We start from the raw sequence: 19330 nt of genomic DNA on the forward strand, positions 1-19330 counted from the left end.
TGTTTAGGAAAATACATAATTCAAACTAATTGCTTATTTATAAACTAATTATATCAAACTAATTGAGCTTTTGAAATTTCATCGATTTTGTGTACCTACCTATTCATCAGTAGTAATATTGGGTTATCTTCTTATTTCCCGTAAATATATCTGACAAGCGTGGTTACTCCACCCTTTGCCACTTATCACCTTGCTTCCTATCACTTGCCACCGTTATATCATCATGTTGCTTCTCAGTACGGCTACTAAATTTCAACGCAACAATAGTTAAACATATTTTCTACTAAATTAACTGAAAATAATTACCACTAACTTTGTATTTAACACAAAAACAATAAATCTCAGCAACACGTGCTCGCAGTTTTTAAATGAATGTAATCATTCAAATCAACGGTGATGTTTCCAAAAAATATTGAATTCAGTTGTAGAAATTCTATCTTACTCTAACGCATATTGCGGAGAATATAAGCATGCCGAATGCTTTCTCATTCGTACTTATGGTTCATTTTTGTTCAGGCCTTGGCATCACCATATTAAAATGACATCTTAATTAATGTTAAAGCCTTCTTTGACTACTGTCGAACAAGATCTTCTTGTCAACGTGTTAAAACTGTGAACTAATAATAATAAGCCCCTCCTGTTTTTAACCGCACTGCAACAACTTCCGGTTATCGACGAGTTGTCCACGTGTTAAAACTGTGAACTAAAAGCCCCTCCTATTTAGTTTATCGCAGTTCGACTCCAGTGACTTCCGGTTATTGCCTAGATCTTCTTGTCGGACAGTAATAATTATAAAATGTCCTTTTACACAATCTTCTAAACGAATAATCATAAATAGGTTGATAAGGATTTGGTCCTTTCTACGACCTGGAGTTAGTAAGGAAAGTAATAAAAACAATGTTTTGATTCAAGTATTTTTAGGTTTACTCTGCAAAGTTTTAGAAAATACATAAATCTGACTTATATTTATTGCATATTATATTAATGTAGTGGTGGCACAAGGTAGAAAAAATCTATTAGTGAGACTCGGCACACTATAACATTTGTTTACGATGGACTTTTTGATGACGAGCGACACATCCTCTGCTATAAAACGATTTATCACAAATTTTACAAGAATATGGTCTTTCACCCGTGTGCGACCGAATGTGAATTCTGAGGATATCACTAGTGTTGAATGTTTTTCCACACGTCTCACATGAAAACTTCCTCTCATTGGCGTGGTAGACAAGATGGCGTTTGTATGTAAGGTTTCTAAAGAATTCCTTTCCGCATACTTGGCAAATTTTCAGAGGGGTGGAGTCGTGAGTTCGGAGATGCGTCTGAAGGCTTGCGCTGTAGGTGAACGTTTTGGGACATTTTGTACATTTGTGTGTTTTGACTTCAGAGTGACCTTTCATGTGTTCTTTCATTCGTTGCGTAGACTTGCCGCAAATGTCACACACCTTCCAGTAAACATAACGGCGTTTGAACACTGTTTCACCGGATTCAGATACGGCTGGCACCATCACAATATTTTTACTTTTACGTGGTTTTTTTAATTTTCTGCTAATTTTATTTACTGTTGATTTTTGATGTTTCACTTTTTTAGCAGTTCTCTTATGTGAAATTTTTATAAGCTGAGAACCGATATCATCACCTATCATCTCACTTTTAATAATGACTTCATCTTTTAATTCATCGTCAGTCAAATAGTCAACCGATCCGTTGTCCATATTCATTTGCATCAAATCACTCTCATCGCAGCTGTCTGTTTTATTTATTTTCCCTGTTGAGAGTTCATTACAAGACAATTCATGTTTAATATTAGAAAGTTCCACTTTCTGAAACCAAGATGTTTTGAGAATTTCATCAGTTTTTTCACATTTCTTTTTGAATTTGTAAGCAACATCTAATAATTCCATGCATGTTTGACAAAGATACTGAGGAAAGCAATCTTTTTCAGTGATCTGCAAGAAATAAAAAAAGTCATGAATTCTTCTGAGGGCCGATAACATGATAAACTATATTTTTTATTTAACAAAAAGTTTTGAAAATGTAACATTCTTTATAAAAATAATGTATGTTCAAGAACTAATGTTACTTTCTTAAATCTTATGAATTAAAAAGCAGTTTATTAAATTATTAGCAAGTGTAAGTATGTCAAGACTAATCTTTGGATAGATTCAGACATCGGCTATGGATCAAGGTAAGTACTTGTTATTGGCACCTTGATTCAAACTACAAAAATGCGGTCGACAATATTAATAAAAAGAGATGCATCCATCGGATTTCAGCCAATGTGCTTTACCAATTTAGCCACCTGTAGACCAATTTTTTTTTTTTTAACAAAGATGTAGGTGACTAAATGTAACAAAGACGAAAGTCATGTTCAACTGCTTTGCGGGCCAAAAAGAGATCCTCATCAATGGCACTCAGCTCGAACATGTGAAAAACTACATCTATCTGGGACAACAAGTGTCTATAGATGGATGTATATTTGATGAAATTGTTCGCAGAGTAAAGCTAGGCTGGAGTGCTTTTGGCCGCCTGAATAATGTCTTCAAAAGTGACCTTCCACTGTGCCTAAAGCGCAAAGTGTTCAACCAGTGTGTGCTTCCCGTAATCACATATGCGTGTGAAACATGGACCCTAAGTAAAAGAGAGATCCAGAAATTTAGAGTAGCACAACGTGATATGGATAGGTGCATGCTCGGCATAACGCGGAAGGACAAAAAAAAGGAATGAGTGTATAAGAAAGCAGATAAGGGTTTGCTATGTGATGTGATAGAGTTCATTAATCCTTACAGCACGAACGCCACAGCTGTTGTGTCCTGATTAGGGGGCCATTAGATATAATTAGCATGTTACTTAAATGCGGTAATTAAAAAGTAATTAAATGCTCCGTAGTGAATCGGTTAAAAGCCTCAAATGGAGATGGGCTGGACACATTGCTAGAAGAAGAGACAATCGTTGGACAAACGTCATCCAAGAGGTACAAAACGTCCGCAAGGTAGACCTAGAAGCCGCTGGATCGATGAAATGATAAAGTTCTGCGGAATTACGTGGCAACGCAACGCACAGGACCGAGAGAAGTGGCAGCAGCTTGAAGAGGCGTTCATCCAGCAGTGGATAGATTCAGGCTGATGATGACACCAAATTACTATGAAACCAACTGATAGTCACGCGACTGACGCTTTCCTCAAATTTTGTTAATTTGAGTCCCATCATATTATTGTCGAGATTTTTTCTAATAGGTAAGTATATTTATGGTGTCTCCGAAATACGTATGATAATATCGTTAAAAGATTTAGGATGGTTGAATTAATTAAGAAATAGTGCACTGATAACACAAATTGAAAGGGGCTTACTGACAATCTGCAAAAATGATTTTATTTTCATCCATTGGGAACCAGTGCATGCTAACCCCTACATTTGCCACAGCAAACATGGTTTTTAAATAAAATCGATTTTTAATCTCCAATCCAGATCCGTGCCACGGACGAATAAACTCGCGGGGTCTTGTAAACGTCATAACTTCTGAATAAACATTTTGTGTATATTTTCTAAAATATATTTATCATTTTAGTGTGAAAATATTCACGATAAACATGTTGTGTTGCTAATTCACAAATATTTATCATTCCGTTCCTATTTCATATTTTTTAAACGATTTATTTTATTCCAAAAATAGCAGGCCTACAAGTGTCCACCTAGTAAAAATTGGCTGGCAGTGCAAAATAATATGATGTACAACATGGATTTACTGCTGACTACGTATTATCGCTGTCAAAACAAGAAAATGCATATGTAAACCACATATTGTGACAAGTTGGAAGATTGCATGCATGGATCAAAAAAGTTCATCAGTTTCTGAATTTTCACACAATAGTTGGAACTTATAAGGTATTTGCCCCTGGCGCCATAGAACGATAGTCACGAAGCTGTCGGAAAAAATACGCTACCCGCGTACCTAGTACATTTTGACGTTTACCAATTTTCACAACCTATCAAATGACAACAACGCGTCTCGTTTACGTTTGAAGAATGAGCACTTTTGTGTGTAGACAGTTATTAACACACTGTTGGTGCCATTAAATCCAAGCACGTGTACAGGCGCTATAAAATTTTATTTCCGAAGAGCCATTCGCAGATACTAAAAAGTGTCTACAGCTTAGAAGGTATATTGTTGTCATATTAATTACGGAAGGTCTCTGACCCACATATTTTACAGATGTGAATTAATTCTGATGTGTACTAATGTTTCTTCACGTTTTGTTACAATTCTCTATCAAAATTTTAATTTCTTTGAATTAAGCTTCTTTCGATGTTTCAATGATGAAAATTTATTGGCTACATATTGAAAAATTGCTTTGAAACCATGACGCACCTGTACCGATGTGCACTGCATCATTTTTTTATAAAGAACAATGTCACCGTCGAATTCAACGAGTGGAGTCATAACTTGGGAGTGACCTAAACATGCTCTGCAATTAATCATGGAGACTTCTTCTTTCTTGATGACATTTTCGGAAACCATTTCTTCCTCATTATTAATATCTGTCGAGGATAAGTTTTCACAGTCACTGCCATTATCATCTTCAATTTGTTTCACTTTTTTCGGTGTCGTAATGTCAATCAACACCTGAGGTTCATATTTTTCATAGAACTCTTTCATTTGATTATAAAACGGCCAAAGAACTCCAGATGTATTTTGACTGATATATTTATGATTTATCTGAAAATTTAAAAATAGATATAATAGGATATGTACCCATAACTAAAAGTATTACTTGGTCAAATATGTATATATTCATGAGGCTTAACCTCTTATTAAATTATAAGTTTGTGATGCAATGGCGCAGCTACATCATCGTACAAGAGCGCCTGAAAAAAGGTCACATAAACTCAATATACGAGTATTCTGCCAGCCATCATTTTATATTTTATTAAAATCACTATTAAAAAGATCAATTGAGTGGTGTTTTCGCTCGTCATCATCACACAAGTAAAATCACTATCATTTGAATGTACACATTCGAGATTTGGTTGCTATCATCGCCTAAGTAAAGTCCAATAAACAATTTTGAGAATTACTCATTACGAAGTGTATTTGTTTTGAAAGTTAATTTTCATATTATTTTTAACTGTGTTTAACTGTAATCAAAAACGATTTTAAAAGACATTTAATCAGACAAACTGAGGCTCAACAATCTTGCAATTCTGGCTATTGAAGCAACGAAAATGGAGCTTACAGTAAATGTTTACCAGAGGCACCTAGTGGAAAAAGATAAAGATTGCAATATGAGACATTAAAAACAAAAATATTTTTTATTTAAAGTCAAAGATATACAGTACACTCAGTAATCCGCCGCTCGATTATCCGACAACTACTATAATCCGCAGTTATTTTTACTAGTTGGAAGAGCAAAATCAAGCTCTATAATTCGCCGGAATTCCGATTGTCAAATTCAGTAGTCCGCCGCGTACAAGTTTACAACGCAGATGAGATGGGTTTATTTTGGACACTTCTCCTTCGTAAAACGTACGTTCATCGCGAAGAAAGTACATAATGTACCAGGGAGGAAAGTGCCCAAGGACCGCATCACAATTATGACATGCTCCAATGCAACCGGGACACACAAAATGAAGCTTTTGGTCATAGAGAAAGCCAGGAATCCTAAGCCATTCAAGAATATCTGCCTCACTGAACAATTAATTGTGTCAAGTGATTTACTGTTTAATATTTAGTTAATAAACTTAGTTTATAAATATTTATAATTGAGTAAATACCTGATTTTGATTTTAAATAAAACCGTAATTTTGCAAGTACAAATTTCTCAAAGAAAAAACTATTTTTACGAAATACCTGTATTAATTTTTACCATATTATTTTGTATGTATGCACTATAATCCGCCGCTTTCACTAATTGGACACTTGTCCGGTTTTCGGGGTGGCTGATTACTGAGAGAGTACTGTATTTGCAATTAAATAAAGGTTTAGTTATAAAAATAAATTTGAATGCATTAACACATTGTGCTCAAAAAATTTTTTTTCATCATATTAGGGCATCTATTGAATAATTTTGGTATGAAAATGTGTTTAGAAAGAAGTTCTCTACAGATTTAATATAATAAATAGCAGGAATTCTTGCCAACCAGTAATAAATATCAAAATTTAAAAAAATAGTACTGTATTGTAAATATTTTTTTTAATTTTTAGTCTATAACATCTGTTGATAGAATCTTTAGTCCAATATGTATTAAGGGGGATGCTTATACTATCAGAGGCGAAAAGAGGCACCTAACGGAAAAATACGAAGCTTGCAATTTGAGATTTTTTTTGATAATTTACAATTTCAACTGTAGTAATTAATAAATATGTATCTGAAAACACTAAAAAGATTTTTTATTTTTTTTTTTAATTTAAAGATAAACTGGCAATTGTAATAAAATGTGAATTCGTTGCAGGGTCAAATCTTATTATTACATTATATTTTATGGCCATATTTATTATTGAAATTTAGTTTATTAAGTTTTAGATTTTTTGTCGTTTAGATTTTTGACTAATTCATCGTTTTAATATTTTTTATATATATTTTAAAAAACATCGATTTTTATAAAATTATAAATGTGCATAACTTGAAATCGTTTTTATTTATATCAAATTTTATTTTAGGCATGGTCACAATATTGAAGCTCGAGTTGATATAAATAAAAAGGATGTCAAGTTATACACATTTATATTTTTATAAAAATCGATGTTTTTAAAAATAAATATAAAACATATTAAAACGATGAATTAGTCAAAAATCTAAACGACATAAAATCTAAAACTTAATCAACTAAATTTTAATGATAATTATGACCATAAAATATAATGCAATAATAAGATTTGATCCTGCAACAAATTCACATTTTATTACATTTTTTTACAATTGTAAGTTTATCTTTAAGTTTAAAAAAAAATAAAAAATCTTTTTAATGTTTTCGGATACATATTTATTAATTAATACAGTTGAAATTGTAAATTATCAAAAAAAAATCTCAAATTGCAAGCTTCGTATATTTCCGCTAGGTTCTCTGCTGGCATGTGTCTCCCCCTTAAAAAAGTTCACTGCATAGAAAAAAAATGAGTATTCAAGTTTCCTACCAATTTTTAAATGGAATGCACTTGAAAATCTAAGCCACCAAGGTTATTGACATTTTTTTTTATTAGCATTGAGAATGAAAATATTTACAAACTTTTGAAGCGATTTTAGATACAGGATAATACAAGGAACAGTTTTATTAAAAATTATCATATGTATTTTGACGTATCGGAACAAGAAATCGTTCTTCTTCGAACAAATGAAATCAAACTTTTGAAACTTAGGAATAAGTTTTTTAATTTGTCCATAATTTTTTATATAAATTTTTATGGGTTAACATACGAAAATAGATGACACTTTATAACACAAGTAGTTTTCTTAAATCTTTAGGACGTAATTGGTTTTTTATTTAGCACTAAACTTTAAATTCTGAAGAAAAATAAAGAAAAGTTTTTATTTATTGAACTTTGAACCTCCTCTGAAATATTTTTTGTTTCCTTTTCTGTCTTAAATCTTATGAAAGCTTCCTTTTTTACTTATGTTCAAAAATACAAATGATTTAAACATTTATTATACTTTTTGAGTTATTTGTATTCGAGTATGTTGGAAGTCGATTTAGTATTCTACTACAGTCGAACTACGTTATTGCGCATTGCTATGTCATAATTATGTTTTAATATTATATACATATATAAGTTCAACGAACTTGGTTATTACGAGGAAGAGGGGACCGACTGAATTTGCTCGTTATAAGCGTTACTCGTTATATCAGAGAATAGGTATTTTTAAATGAGCGGTCACATAACACACACACAAATCGAGCTTCAATATTGTGACTAAACTGAAATTTAATTGTAACTCAACACCTAACCAACGTAGGTAAGTAGGCAAATAAAATTAACAAAATATCTTTCATTCCTGATGACATATTACTTGATATTTTAATTACTACTTACTAGCCACTAATTTATTTATTAAAATAATACTTCTTAACGCGTTTATCCACAATCTAGTTTTAATTATAGATATTTATAATAAACAATAATACTCACTTTAAATGCTTTTACCAGAGAAGACCAAATCAAACTAATCTTTCTTAGGCTACAATGCAATGGAATACCTTCACGTCTCAATTCAGCTTCTACAGAACTGAAAATACAAAAAAAATCTGTATTAATTAAAGTGAAGCTCTAAAGCAAAAATGTTAATTTTTGGAAAATTTAAAGAACAAAACGGTCCCAACAAAACTGAAACCAAATTTAATTCAGTCATTGACAGTGGATCCCAATCAAAGCCACAGTATCATTCCAATACACAAAAATTTTAATCAATCCAAAAAACACTTTCATAAAATATATCTACATAGAATATTGCTACCGAACGATGTGCTGTGTGAGGTTCCAGATGTTCCATGAAATATATAAAATATCATTATAATCATATAAAATTGAAATTTTTCGCAGACAAGTTCGAATTGTGAACCAGAAAAGTTAAACACTCACAGCTTGATTGCTTCCCATGCGTACACTTCTTCAAACATGTTTAAAATTTTATCAGAAGTGCAGAAGACAGTAAAAAACTTCTATGCTTCATTATCAAAGTATTTTGCCCAAACTGAAGATAGGTAATGTATGATTTTCTTTAGAAAGAGCATCTCCATAAGTGCAGTGAAAACATCAAACCTCATTGATGTAGATCAGAGTTCCATAGTGTAATATTAAATTTCTAAACACACGATTGATATTTTTGGAATTTGAGAAAAACTAGTTTGACAAATATATCATCTGATCAAGGTCTCCTCCATTCAGGAGGAGGAAGGTACCTTCATGCGTAATTTTTTTCCTTCCTCTCAGTAAGCCCATGGGTATACTCAGCGCCCGTCAGACTTTCATTTCATGTGAAATGACAAAACAACTTTAACAACAGTATTGCATAAAATTTAAAACCAGTCAAATTTGAAGTCCAGGTAACTTCTACCTGGTTCCTTGAGTCATATCATAATGAAGACAAAGGGATCCCAAACTCCATACATAAAAAAATGGACGCGCGGGTATGACCAGTAAATAAAAACGGAGGAATGACCAACGACAAGAAAAGGAAAATAAATTAGTAGAATATAACCTCACGCGAAGAAGAAAGAGCAAACCCTATCTCAAGGACTTCAAAGTCAACATGAATAATAAGAGTTTTATTGGTAGGTAAAACTCCTTTCATTATCAATGTAGGTACCTAAAATTTTTCAACAATTTGCACTTCCTTGAATCCGGAGAGAACACTTTTGCTGAAAACCAAACGCTCTCGCTTATAAATCACATCTGCGAAGCGACGGTTTTAACCTTTTCTATTTTTTTATTCATTGACCAAGAATTCTGGTATTTCAAAATTCAAGTATGACTAGCCACGGCTTGTTTGTATCAGTTTATTGACAAATAATATTTATTTAACACGTAGCTCGTTGGGGAAACGTCATAAGATATGTGTGAGTAGCAACATTGAAGTGACAACGCCGTCGCCGATTGCTTTGTATATATCTACATAGAATATTGCTACCGAACGATGTGCTGTGTGAGGTTCCAGATGTTCCATGAAATATATAAAATATCATTATAATCATATAAAATTGAAATTTTTCGCAGACAAGTTCGAATTGTGAACCAGAAAAGTTAAACACTCACAGCTTGATTGCTTCCCATGCGTACACTTCTTCAAACATGTTTAAAATTTTATCAGAAGTGCAGAAGACAGTAAAAAACTTCTATGCTTCATTATCAAAGTATTTTGCCCAAACTGAAGATAGGTAATGTATGATTTTCTTTAGAAAGAGCATCTCCATAAGTGCAGTGAAAACATCAAACCTCATTGATGTAGATCAGAGTTCCATAGTGTAATATTAAATTTCTAAACACACGATTGATATTTTTGGAATTTGAGAAAAACTAGTTTGACAAATATATCATCTGATCAAGGTCTCCTCCATTCAGGAGGAGGAAGGTACCTTCATGCGTAATTTTTTTCCTTCCTCTCAGTAAGCCCATGGGTATACTCAGCGCCCGTCAGACTTTCATTTCATGTGAAATGACAAAACAACTTTAACAACAGTATTGCATAAAATTTTGCATTAAGCTTGGCGATACTCAAACAGAAATCATTTGGAAGATTCAGCAGACTTTCAGCAACGATGCCATGACACAAATTATAGGATAGTGCAACTGGTTTATAGATGACCTCATATTGATACGCATGAACATCAGTGTAGTACATTCCATTTTGAGCAAGGAGCGTCTGTAAAATATGACATCTTATGATTTTGGCTCTTCTCCACGCTGAAAATGTTATGAGATGGACCCGATTTGAGTTACGATGAGAAATTATGCCCAGCCGTATTAAATTCCCAAAGAGGTGTTTCAGAAATGCTTCCAACAATGACAAGACCGCTGGGAGAAGTGTGGGCAATCAAAAGGAGACAATTTTGAATGGGGATAAGGTTTCAGACCATCGTGTGAGCGATAGTATTTTTCCCGGCCTGATAGGTAGGTACTTTTCAACAGACCTTGCACATATGTTATTAATCAGCATGTATTTGCACCTGCCACCTGCAAGTAGATTAAGTAAAAATCGTCATTACACATATTTTATTGAAAGTAAATACTCACAGCCAACATTTCTCCTCATCCATAGGATTATGTAGATTATGTTTTACATTTATCAGTCTTCCTATCCATTCATTGGTCCCTGCATTAGAAAATAAATTATTACAAATTATTCAACGAATCCAAATGTAGTCTTGAAGTTCGATAGTTTTGTCAGAAAAGAAGACAGTCAGAGGGTCACTGATTGATTGAGAGAAAGAAATCCATTATTGTTGATCTAAGTACGATAGGGACCGTAAGAATAATCACATTACACATAATAAGTAATTGTATAGTAAAACTTACAATTCTCAAACGATTCCAGTGATTCGGTTTTAGCTAAATAGCTATGAACTATATTGTAGTAAATCCATTTAGTATTATTGAGTGAAACAGCTTTTTTGTATTCCTAAAATGAAAATTAATACATATGCATTAGGTACAATTTTTATTCATTATACATAATATTAATGAGTTGAATAAAATAGTAATTATTTTGTATGTTTACTGTGTAGTGTTTATAACCAGGGCCTCAAACCGGAACTGAACCAAAAACCGGAAAAACCGTTGTATTCGTCAGAACGAAAACCGCAACCGAACTGAGAGAAAAAAATCAGTTATTTCGGTTTGGTACATATTCAAACACGTGCGTTAACATGACTTACTCCCCAGTTATACTGCACTGTGACGTAAAAATTGCACCACTAGTCGACGTTAGTCATTGACGGAAACACCAATTCGATAAGCATAATACATATGTATATAAAATAAATTGTTGTTTTTCATTTAAAATATGTGTGTCAAATTCAAAGTGCGAAGAAATCATTCAAGATCATTTATGGCTACGGGCATGCGGTACGGCATAAGCATTGGTTTCATACAAGTACCATAAAATGTTCTAAATTATCGTAGAAAATAAATTTTTAATACAAATAAAAACATTTAAAAATTCACTCAGAGCTAAACCGATAACCAAAAACCGGAAAAAACTGGAACAGAAGCGATATAATTTTTTCAACTTGAACCGCAACGAAAATGAAAAAAATAACGGTTTAAAACCCTGTTTATGACCGACCTCATAAGTGGCATTCCATTTTCTTCTTATGTGATCAACTGTCATTGAGTCTGGAAACCCATTCTCCATCATAATTGAATGCAGCTCTCTGTAAACACATTTTAGTATAGATTGAAAATAGAAACTTTATTTTTCATATGGATGTAAGGAAACTTTTCAATAAATGAAACAATACTTTTGAAAATATTTAAATACATACTTCCAAGATTGTTTTTTTTGTTTAAAGCGCCATTCATTCTGCAACCGAACATGCAAAAAACTCTCAGTCCATTGTGGTGTCCCTGCAATTATTTGCGAATAAATAAGCCATCAAATACAATCTTTCAAATGCAGAATGTTGTTCAAAACGGCTAATGGAATTATTGTATTTAGGACTAGGTAATTAAATTTATACAAGTATGGATAATAAATCAAATCCGGGAGCCTGACCCAAAAAGAGGATACCCAATGTGACTTTTAGGCTACTTCATAATAAACAGCAGAAAACTATTCGTCATGATTTCAAGGGAGCGGTTTGTTGGAAAGAAAATGGAAGTTCCCACACGGTCACTACGTCTTTTATTTATGCACAGCTTTTACATTCTTGCAGGAACCATTACAAACATGGTCTTATATCATTATACAAAAACATAAATATTAAAGAGACTGACTAAATAACTCCAATATGGTTTGGCTTTACATTTTAAAGCAACAAGCATTTTGAAGTGTGATAGTCTTCGACTGACTGAGAAAAGGTTCGATCGGGTAGATCTCGCTGGTCAAGAAGTGAAGTGCAGTCGCTTTGCATGTTCAGACGTCTATCTCAATATTTTTGTGTACTATGTGCAAATGGCATGAGATTTTAAATTTATAAAATTTAACCTGGCATGTTTTAGGTCAAAAAATATACTGACCATAAAAAAATATTCTTGGAGCTATCTGCGTTATTATGATATTTCAAAAGTATAGATACTTTTTCTTTCGATGACCCTATTTATCTAGGATTTAATGTTGCGACATATTAAATAAATATTTTTCTTTAAGTATAGTAAATAATTATTGAATGTAGAACAATATTGTAGTAGAAATTTCTCAAATCCACAATTTTACTTTTGAATTAAGGACCTAGGTATAACAGGATCGATTTTTAGTGGAACTATTGGACAAGGAACTATTCGGTAAGAATAAATAAGGCACACAATCACTAAACTTGCAACTATGATATTATTATAGATAGATAATTTCATCAAATAAAACAACATTCCAATGTCTATTACTCCAGGGTTGAAATCTATTGAATGATGTGATTTAAATCAGTTTATTTAAATGTTAACATTTAAAACGGTTTTTACCCACTGTAAAATGTGTATTATTATCACTAATCTAAGTCACATAGTCTATTGTTACGAGCAGTGATAAAATAAAACTTAGATTTCAAAATACTTCCACCAATCTTTGACACACAGCCCGATTGAAATCATGTATGATTGACCTTGAAAATTTACACATCAGGCCAGATAAGCAAACGACGACGCATTGACGCACAAGCGGATATTTAAAATTAATATTGAATTTTGTATGGAAAGTGTCTTAAATTCCACTGTCACATATGCGGTTCATAACCGTTGCCTACCATAGAACGCTACATGGGTAGTAAAGTGTTAATGTACTCACATCTGAAGTCATCTAAATCTTGCTGGGAAGTGGTAGATTCATATTGGAATACGTTATTAGCATTGCACTCTTTCTTTTCTAAATTCATTAAATTTTTTTTTACATCTTTCAAGCATTCATCATCTGAATCCGGAGGAATGCAGATTTGATCATCGTCTTTTTTCTTGTTTACAGACCGTAATCTCACATTTTTCAATATCTTAGGATTATGAATCTTGTAATATTTTTTCATTATTTCATAAAATGGCCAAATATTTGGTGATTTTGAATTCACATAAAATCGATGTTTTGACTGAAAAAGGGTAATACGAAAGTAAATACTTAAGAAAATACGTTAAGTATGTAAGACAGATTATGATAAAATAAATAAAGCAAATCTCACTCTGAATGTTTTCGTGAGGGAAAACCAAATTTGATCTATATTGTTGACACTGCATTCAATAGGTAGATTCATTTCTCTCAGATTGCATTCAATAACGCTGAAAATAAAATTCATACAATAAAATAAATATTATTTTAAAATTTAAATTCGCACCTTACGTGATCAATGTATCAATGCACATCCCACGACTATGCTGTCAAAAGGTACCAATATAATAATATTATATAGCGTGAATATTTTGATAAGTCTAAAAACATCAATTCTCAGGCCAGCTATTTGTAAAGTTGGTTTTCTGTGGTAAATCAGGAATGTTTTTAAATTTTAGTTAGTTGAGAAATTACAAACATTTTACTAAACTTTAAAAATATACACAAACATAATATAATTTGATTTTCCACAGAAAGCCAAACTTACAAATAGCTGCCCTAAAAATGGATGTTTTTAAACTTATCAACGTATTTACGCCATCCACTTTTTTAATTACTATTTTTTTCATTGCATATAGTATTGTCATATCGAAAGAAAAAGTATCGATACCAGCACATCTATTCTATACACAAGGCTGCTATCGGTGGCTATCGAGGGTAGTTTATCATATTTTTGTATAGTGGTATTATAATTGTTACAATAAGTTAGCCGTCCAAACTGTCACAACTGTCTATCTCGCTCTGAAAGTTAATTCAGTCAAGAGAGGTGCTGTTAAAACATAGCACTTTTTGACAGTTCAACTTATTGTAACAATTAACTGCCTCAATATATAAATATAATAAACTACCCTCAATAGCCGCGAATAGCAGCCTTGTGTATAGAATAGATGCGCTGGTATTGGTATCATATCCAATATCATGATTCATGATCTGAGACTTTCTCGAACTAGAGTATGATTGTTAGCATAAACATCTGGTTCCAACAGAATGGTGCTAAAGCACATTCAGATTCAGCAAAGGAAAAACTTGAAGGACTCATGTCTGGGGTGTCTTATTATGTCATATCATGAATGAATTTATAATTACACAAATATACATTATGATGACAAGTGCACTAATTACAAGTAGTCACAATCAGGGAACACAAAAATAATGGAAAGAGCATTACCTTTAAGTGTGGAAAAATATGGGATAAACTTAAACACGTCTATAAGAATATGATGTTTTCCATTTATGTCCATACCATATGCTTTAAAATTTGCGCAAACGCAACTCACATTCAATATTGGTAATGTTTGAAGATATTCAGGGGGCTTTGTATTTCTTGCTTTTAATGGCTTGCTCCTCATTAAGTCATAAATCAAAATTGCCTTCAAAATCCGAGTCTATGGTGACCGGCTTTTGTATTTCTATCATATTAATCAGTTCTGTAGTCGCAATGTAGTTAGAAAATCTTACCTCCATCCGTCACATTCCAACTCTGGCGATGATGTAAATAAATGTTCATTCTCTATTCTGGCTTCTATTAATTTTGTAATCCATTCGTTTGACCCTGAGGAAAATAACTCAAAAAGAATTAATTAAAACTATTCAAAGAGGCAGCAGATTCTCATACTAAATAAATAGAGTTTACTTATTTTAATTATATTTTAAGCCGGAATTGTGTGAAATAAAATGAATTAATATTTACTATATATTATAATAAAACTTACAATGAGGAAATGCTTCCATTGAATTACTCTTTCCCAGATATGAGTGAAATAAATCATAGTAAATCCAATTAGTATTGTTTTGAGCAACAGCTTTCTGATATTCCTGTAATTGAATAAGGTACTTCATAATTTGATACTAATAAATTGTATTTTACATGATATCTTTCTAAGATCATTGAAAATATTTTATGGTATAAATAAATCATAGCTGTTGTCCGCAAGAGCTACGTAGAAGAAAATTTATCCCTCTATTCTTTCTTCCCTAACTCTCAATAGAGGTTTAGGACAATTGCATGGATACCATTGTGGCGTCCATAATGTCTATCGAAATAGTTTCAGAGATAAGGTAAGTATTCATCATTGGAATTGCATTTGATACTAATTTAGCCATATTACTGTTATGGAAGGCTCTAAAATATTTGACTCTATTTGACTGAAAATATTATGGTGTAAATATTGAAATAAAACATACATCAATGGTGTAGCTCCATTTCTTTCGAATGTGATTGAGAGTCACAGCAGAAGAAAACCCGCTCTTCAATAAAATTTTATATAAGTCCCTGAAACACATTTAAATAATTAAAATTTTTGTAGTTTTATACAATTCCTTATGACATTTTTGGTAAACTTTTTAATTGTATAATATTCAGTTACTTGGAGAATCTTTTTAAAATTATATCAATTCACCATTTGACTCTTATTCCAGTAGATTAAGAAGATACATAAAAATTTATTAATTTGATTCTATCGAGAGTAGGTACTTGACGAATCAAATTTTTCATAAAAATAGATTTCAGCGACTCGGATCTTGTCAATTATACACATACCATTGCAAGATTACTTAAATAAAGCTTGAAGACTGGAAAAGGCGAAACCTGGGTCGCTTAGACCAATCTTTTAGGAAAATTAATATTATTAGTCCTTACTATTATATCATATTATGAAATATTTATCTAAGTACTTAATATAATATAGTAGTTATATATTAGAATTGATTTCAATGGCTTACTTCCATGCTTGTTTTTTCTTCTTGAATAACCACTCATGTTGCAATCGGAAATGAAAGAAACTATTGGTTAATACTGGCGTCCCTGTAAAAATAATTAAAGTTAATGAATTCTTAATTCAAAACTGAATAACACACAAAATTTAGAGCATCCTTCGTTGAATATGCATTATTTGTAGAAATATACCTGAGTATTCGAAAAATCCTTAAAAAATCTTGTGCTCATCAATCACATTCCGTGCGAAAGCTTTACCAATTATTAAGCTACTGACCTAAATACCACCCATATCCATTATTTCCTAAAATAGTGAATTTTAGGTGATTTTCAAATTTTGTCAATAATGGCAACCGTATTTTGTAATTTTAAATCGAAAACCTCAGGTGCATATTTTTTAGGAAATATTGACATGGGTCGGTAACTTAACTGGACGTGAGTTATAAACCCATTGCATCCAAGATTTTTTGATGTTATTTTTAATAATAGGTATGGTTCTGAACCTATTCCAAATTATGTGCGCTGAATGAATTTATCTATGCTGCTTTTGTTGACAATAATGTGATAAAATCTGTCTGAAGTTTTCTACATTAAGCAATGACATTATGGACGACGCACTCAATACAGTAGCTAGCAAGTAAATTCGCGCATTCGCATGTATAGGTAGACGTCACACAATTTCCATTATGCGATATCACGCATCGGGAATTTATAGCAATATGACCTTTATTGTAATGGCGTTAGAGCAGTGTTTCTAATGTCAATGTTCATTTGAGCGAACCCGTTCGAACCGAACCATTCGGCAGACCCAACAAAAAGCATCAGGAATTTATAGCAATATCACCTTTATTGTAATGGCGTTAGAACAGATTATGCCATTCGGCAGACCAGACAATAAAGTGAGTGTCATTTTCTTTTCCATATGATTCGTCCATATTAATGTCATTGACATTAAGTATTAAAAATTAAAATCACTGTCAGTGCAGTAAAGCAGTGAATCACAACAAATATAAGACGTACCCTGCTGTATCTTTACCCTTATTTTTATGACAACCAATCACCTCACCCTGGCTATCAAGCGAAAGATAACTGAGTCATATAAAAGTCTACAGATACAAAAAATATAACTATTCAAGTAAAAAAAAATAAGCTGAAATCAATATTTTGTTATATAAAATCGTTTTTTCAAATCGTATATCAGGAAGTTAGATAGCTAAGTGGTCAGTGTTGAATATTATTAATCACCGAGCATTGATAATTAATTATTTAAAATATGTGTAATAGCCGCAGGAGAGATTCACAAAAGGCCTAACTAATTATGGTATCTCGTTCAATTTTAAGTCACCGTACATACACGTAATATTTTGTTTATTACACAAATATAGTAAATATTAAATTTTGGCTGGTTTAGTCCTTACACCGGAATTCTTCCGCATCTTTCGTCATTATAGCAGATCGTTTATTATTTTATTTAAATATCTCCGAACTACTTTTTTCCAAACGTAATAGGATAAATATTTATGTTCACTATCTTTTGAACCAGAACCACTATAAATGTATTGTTATTTATTATGTTTTCCACTTGACATCGAATATCTCTGTTCCCACATCAAACGATAATAATTTGACAATTGACGTTTACTTAACAGTGTTGCTCATGTGTTGCTACTGCTGGTCAGTGTTGCCATATTTTGAAAGAGGAATTATAGTACAGAGCCTTCAAAATTATAGTATTTGGAGATAAAATATAGTACGCGTTGTCATCTGTTGAAAATGAAAATTTTCCCGATTTTTCATAGTCGGCTTGTTTTTTTTAGGAAAAATATTTCGTCGCGGGCCGCACGTTCCCAAATTTTCATGGTCGGCTCGTTTTTTTTAGGAAAAATATTTCGTCGCGGGCCGCAGGTTCCCGATTTTTCGTGGTCGGCTTGTTTTTTTTGGGAACAATATTTCGCCGCGGGCCGCAGATTTCCAAATTTTCGAAGACCACTCGATTGCGAAATGGCAAATGCAGAATTATAGTACTTTTGTATTTTGGGCGTACTATACCTATTTTATATCGTACATAGTACGCGGACCAAAATTATAGTACAAATACTATAATTATAGTACGGTTGGCAACACTGCTGCTGGTATTGGTATTGGTAATGCTACAAACCATAATATAAAAACTAAAAGTGCGGCCACACCGGCAACAAGTCGCGCGACAACTCGTTAAATTTTACGATAATTATCATAATTGCTTAAGAAATTTTACGATAATTATCATGCTCATCGTAAAATTTAACGAGTTGTCGCGCGACTTGTTTTCGGTGTGGACCCGGCATAATATCGGGCTACAATAGATTAATAATATACCTAATAATATAATTCCAGGTTCGGTTACATTGTTTAGTGTAAAATAGTTGAGTAAAACACTTATTTATATACAATATTATATTCATGTAAGTAAAACAATTTATTATTCGAATTTGACTTTGAAGTCCTTGAGATAGGGTTTGCTCTTTCTTCTTCGCGTGAGGATATATTCTACTAATTTATTTTCCTTTTTCTTGTCGTTGATCATTCCTCCGTTTTTATTTACTGGTCATACCCGCGCGTCCATTTTTTATGTATGGAGTTTGGGATCCCTTTGTCTTCATTCTGGATTTGACTTTCTTATTGTTTACATGTTGCGTCTGACAGTTCATTCTAACTATCAAAAAGTTATCTTGGACGAACGTTAAGTGATAGTTAAGTGAACGTTAAGTGATCAGTGATTATGGCGCAACATCTGAATGACGTGAGGAGGATATTCTAAAAGCAATGGACACCAGACGGCGAAGCAGAACTGCTACAGGAGGAAAAGTTCAACGTACGAGCGTCGATTAAGATGCTGATG

General features: G+C 32.4%; 1 protein-coding gene across 1 annotated transcript; it reads right to left on the reverse strand.

The window, feature by feature from the left end:
* Nucleotides 1-900: 900 nt before the first annotated feature.
* LOC147068043 (uncharacterized) lies at nt 901-18082 on the reverse strand. The gene is made up of 14 exons (XM_085952205.1): nt 17868-18082; nt 16458-16539; nt 15921-16008; nt 15449-15551; nt 15195-15288; nt 13810-13906; nt 13428-13719; nt 11974-12055; nt 11775-11862; nt 11006-11108; nt 10724-10802; nt 8123-8219; nt 4370-4717; nt 901-1949 (listed from the first exon to the last, which is right to left on the reverse strand). Exons 1-14 carry the CDS (start codon nt 17893-17895, stop codon nt 1035-1037), a joined length of 2496 nt encoding a protein of 831 aa, XP_085808331.1. The 5' UTR covers nt 17896-18082; the 3' UTR covers nt 901-1034.
* Between the last annotated feature and the right edge of the window lie 1248 nt (nt 18083-19330).

The sequence above is a fragment of the Rhyacophila brunnea genome, unplaced genomic scaffold, assembly GCF_057557595.1.
Source record: "Rhyacophila brunnea isolate RB1 unplaced genomic scaffold, BYU_Rbru_1.0 scaffold_3, whole genome shotgun sequence".
Taxonomy (NCBI): domain Eukaryota; kingdom Metazoa; phylum Arthropoda; class Insecta; order Trichoptera; family Rhyacophilidae; genus Rhyacophila; species Rhyacophila brunnea.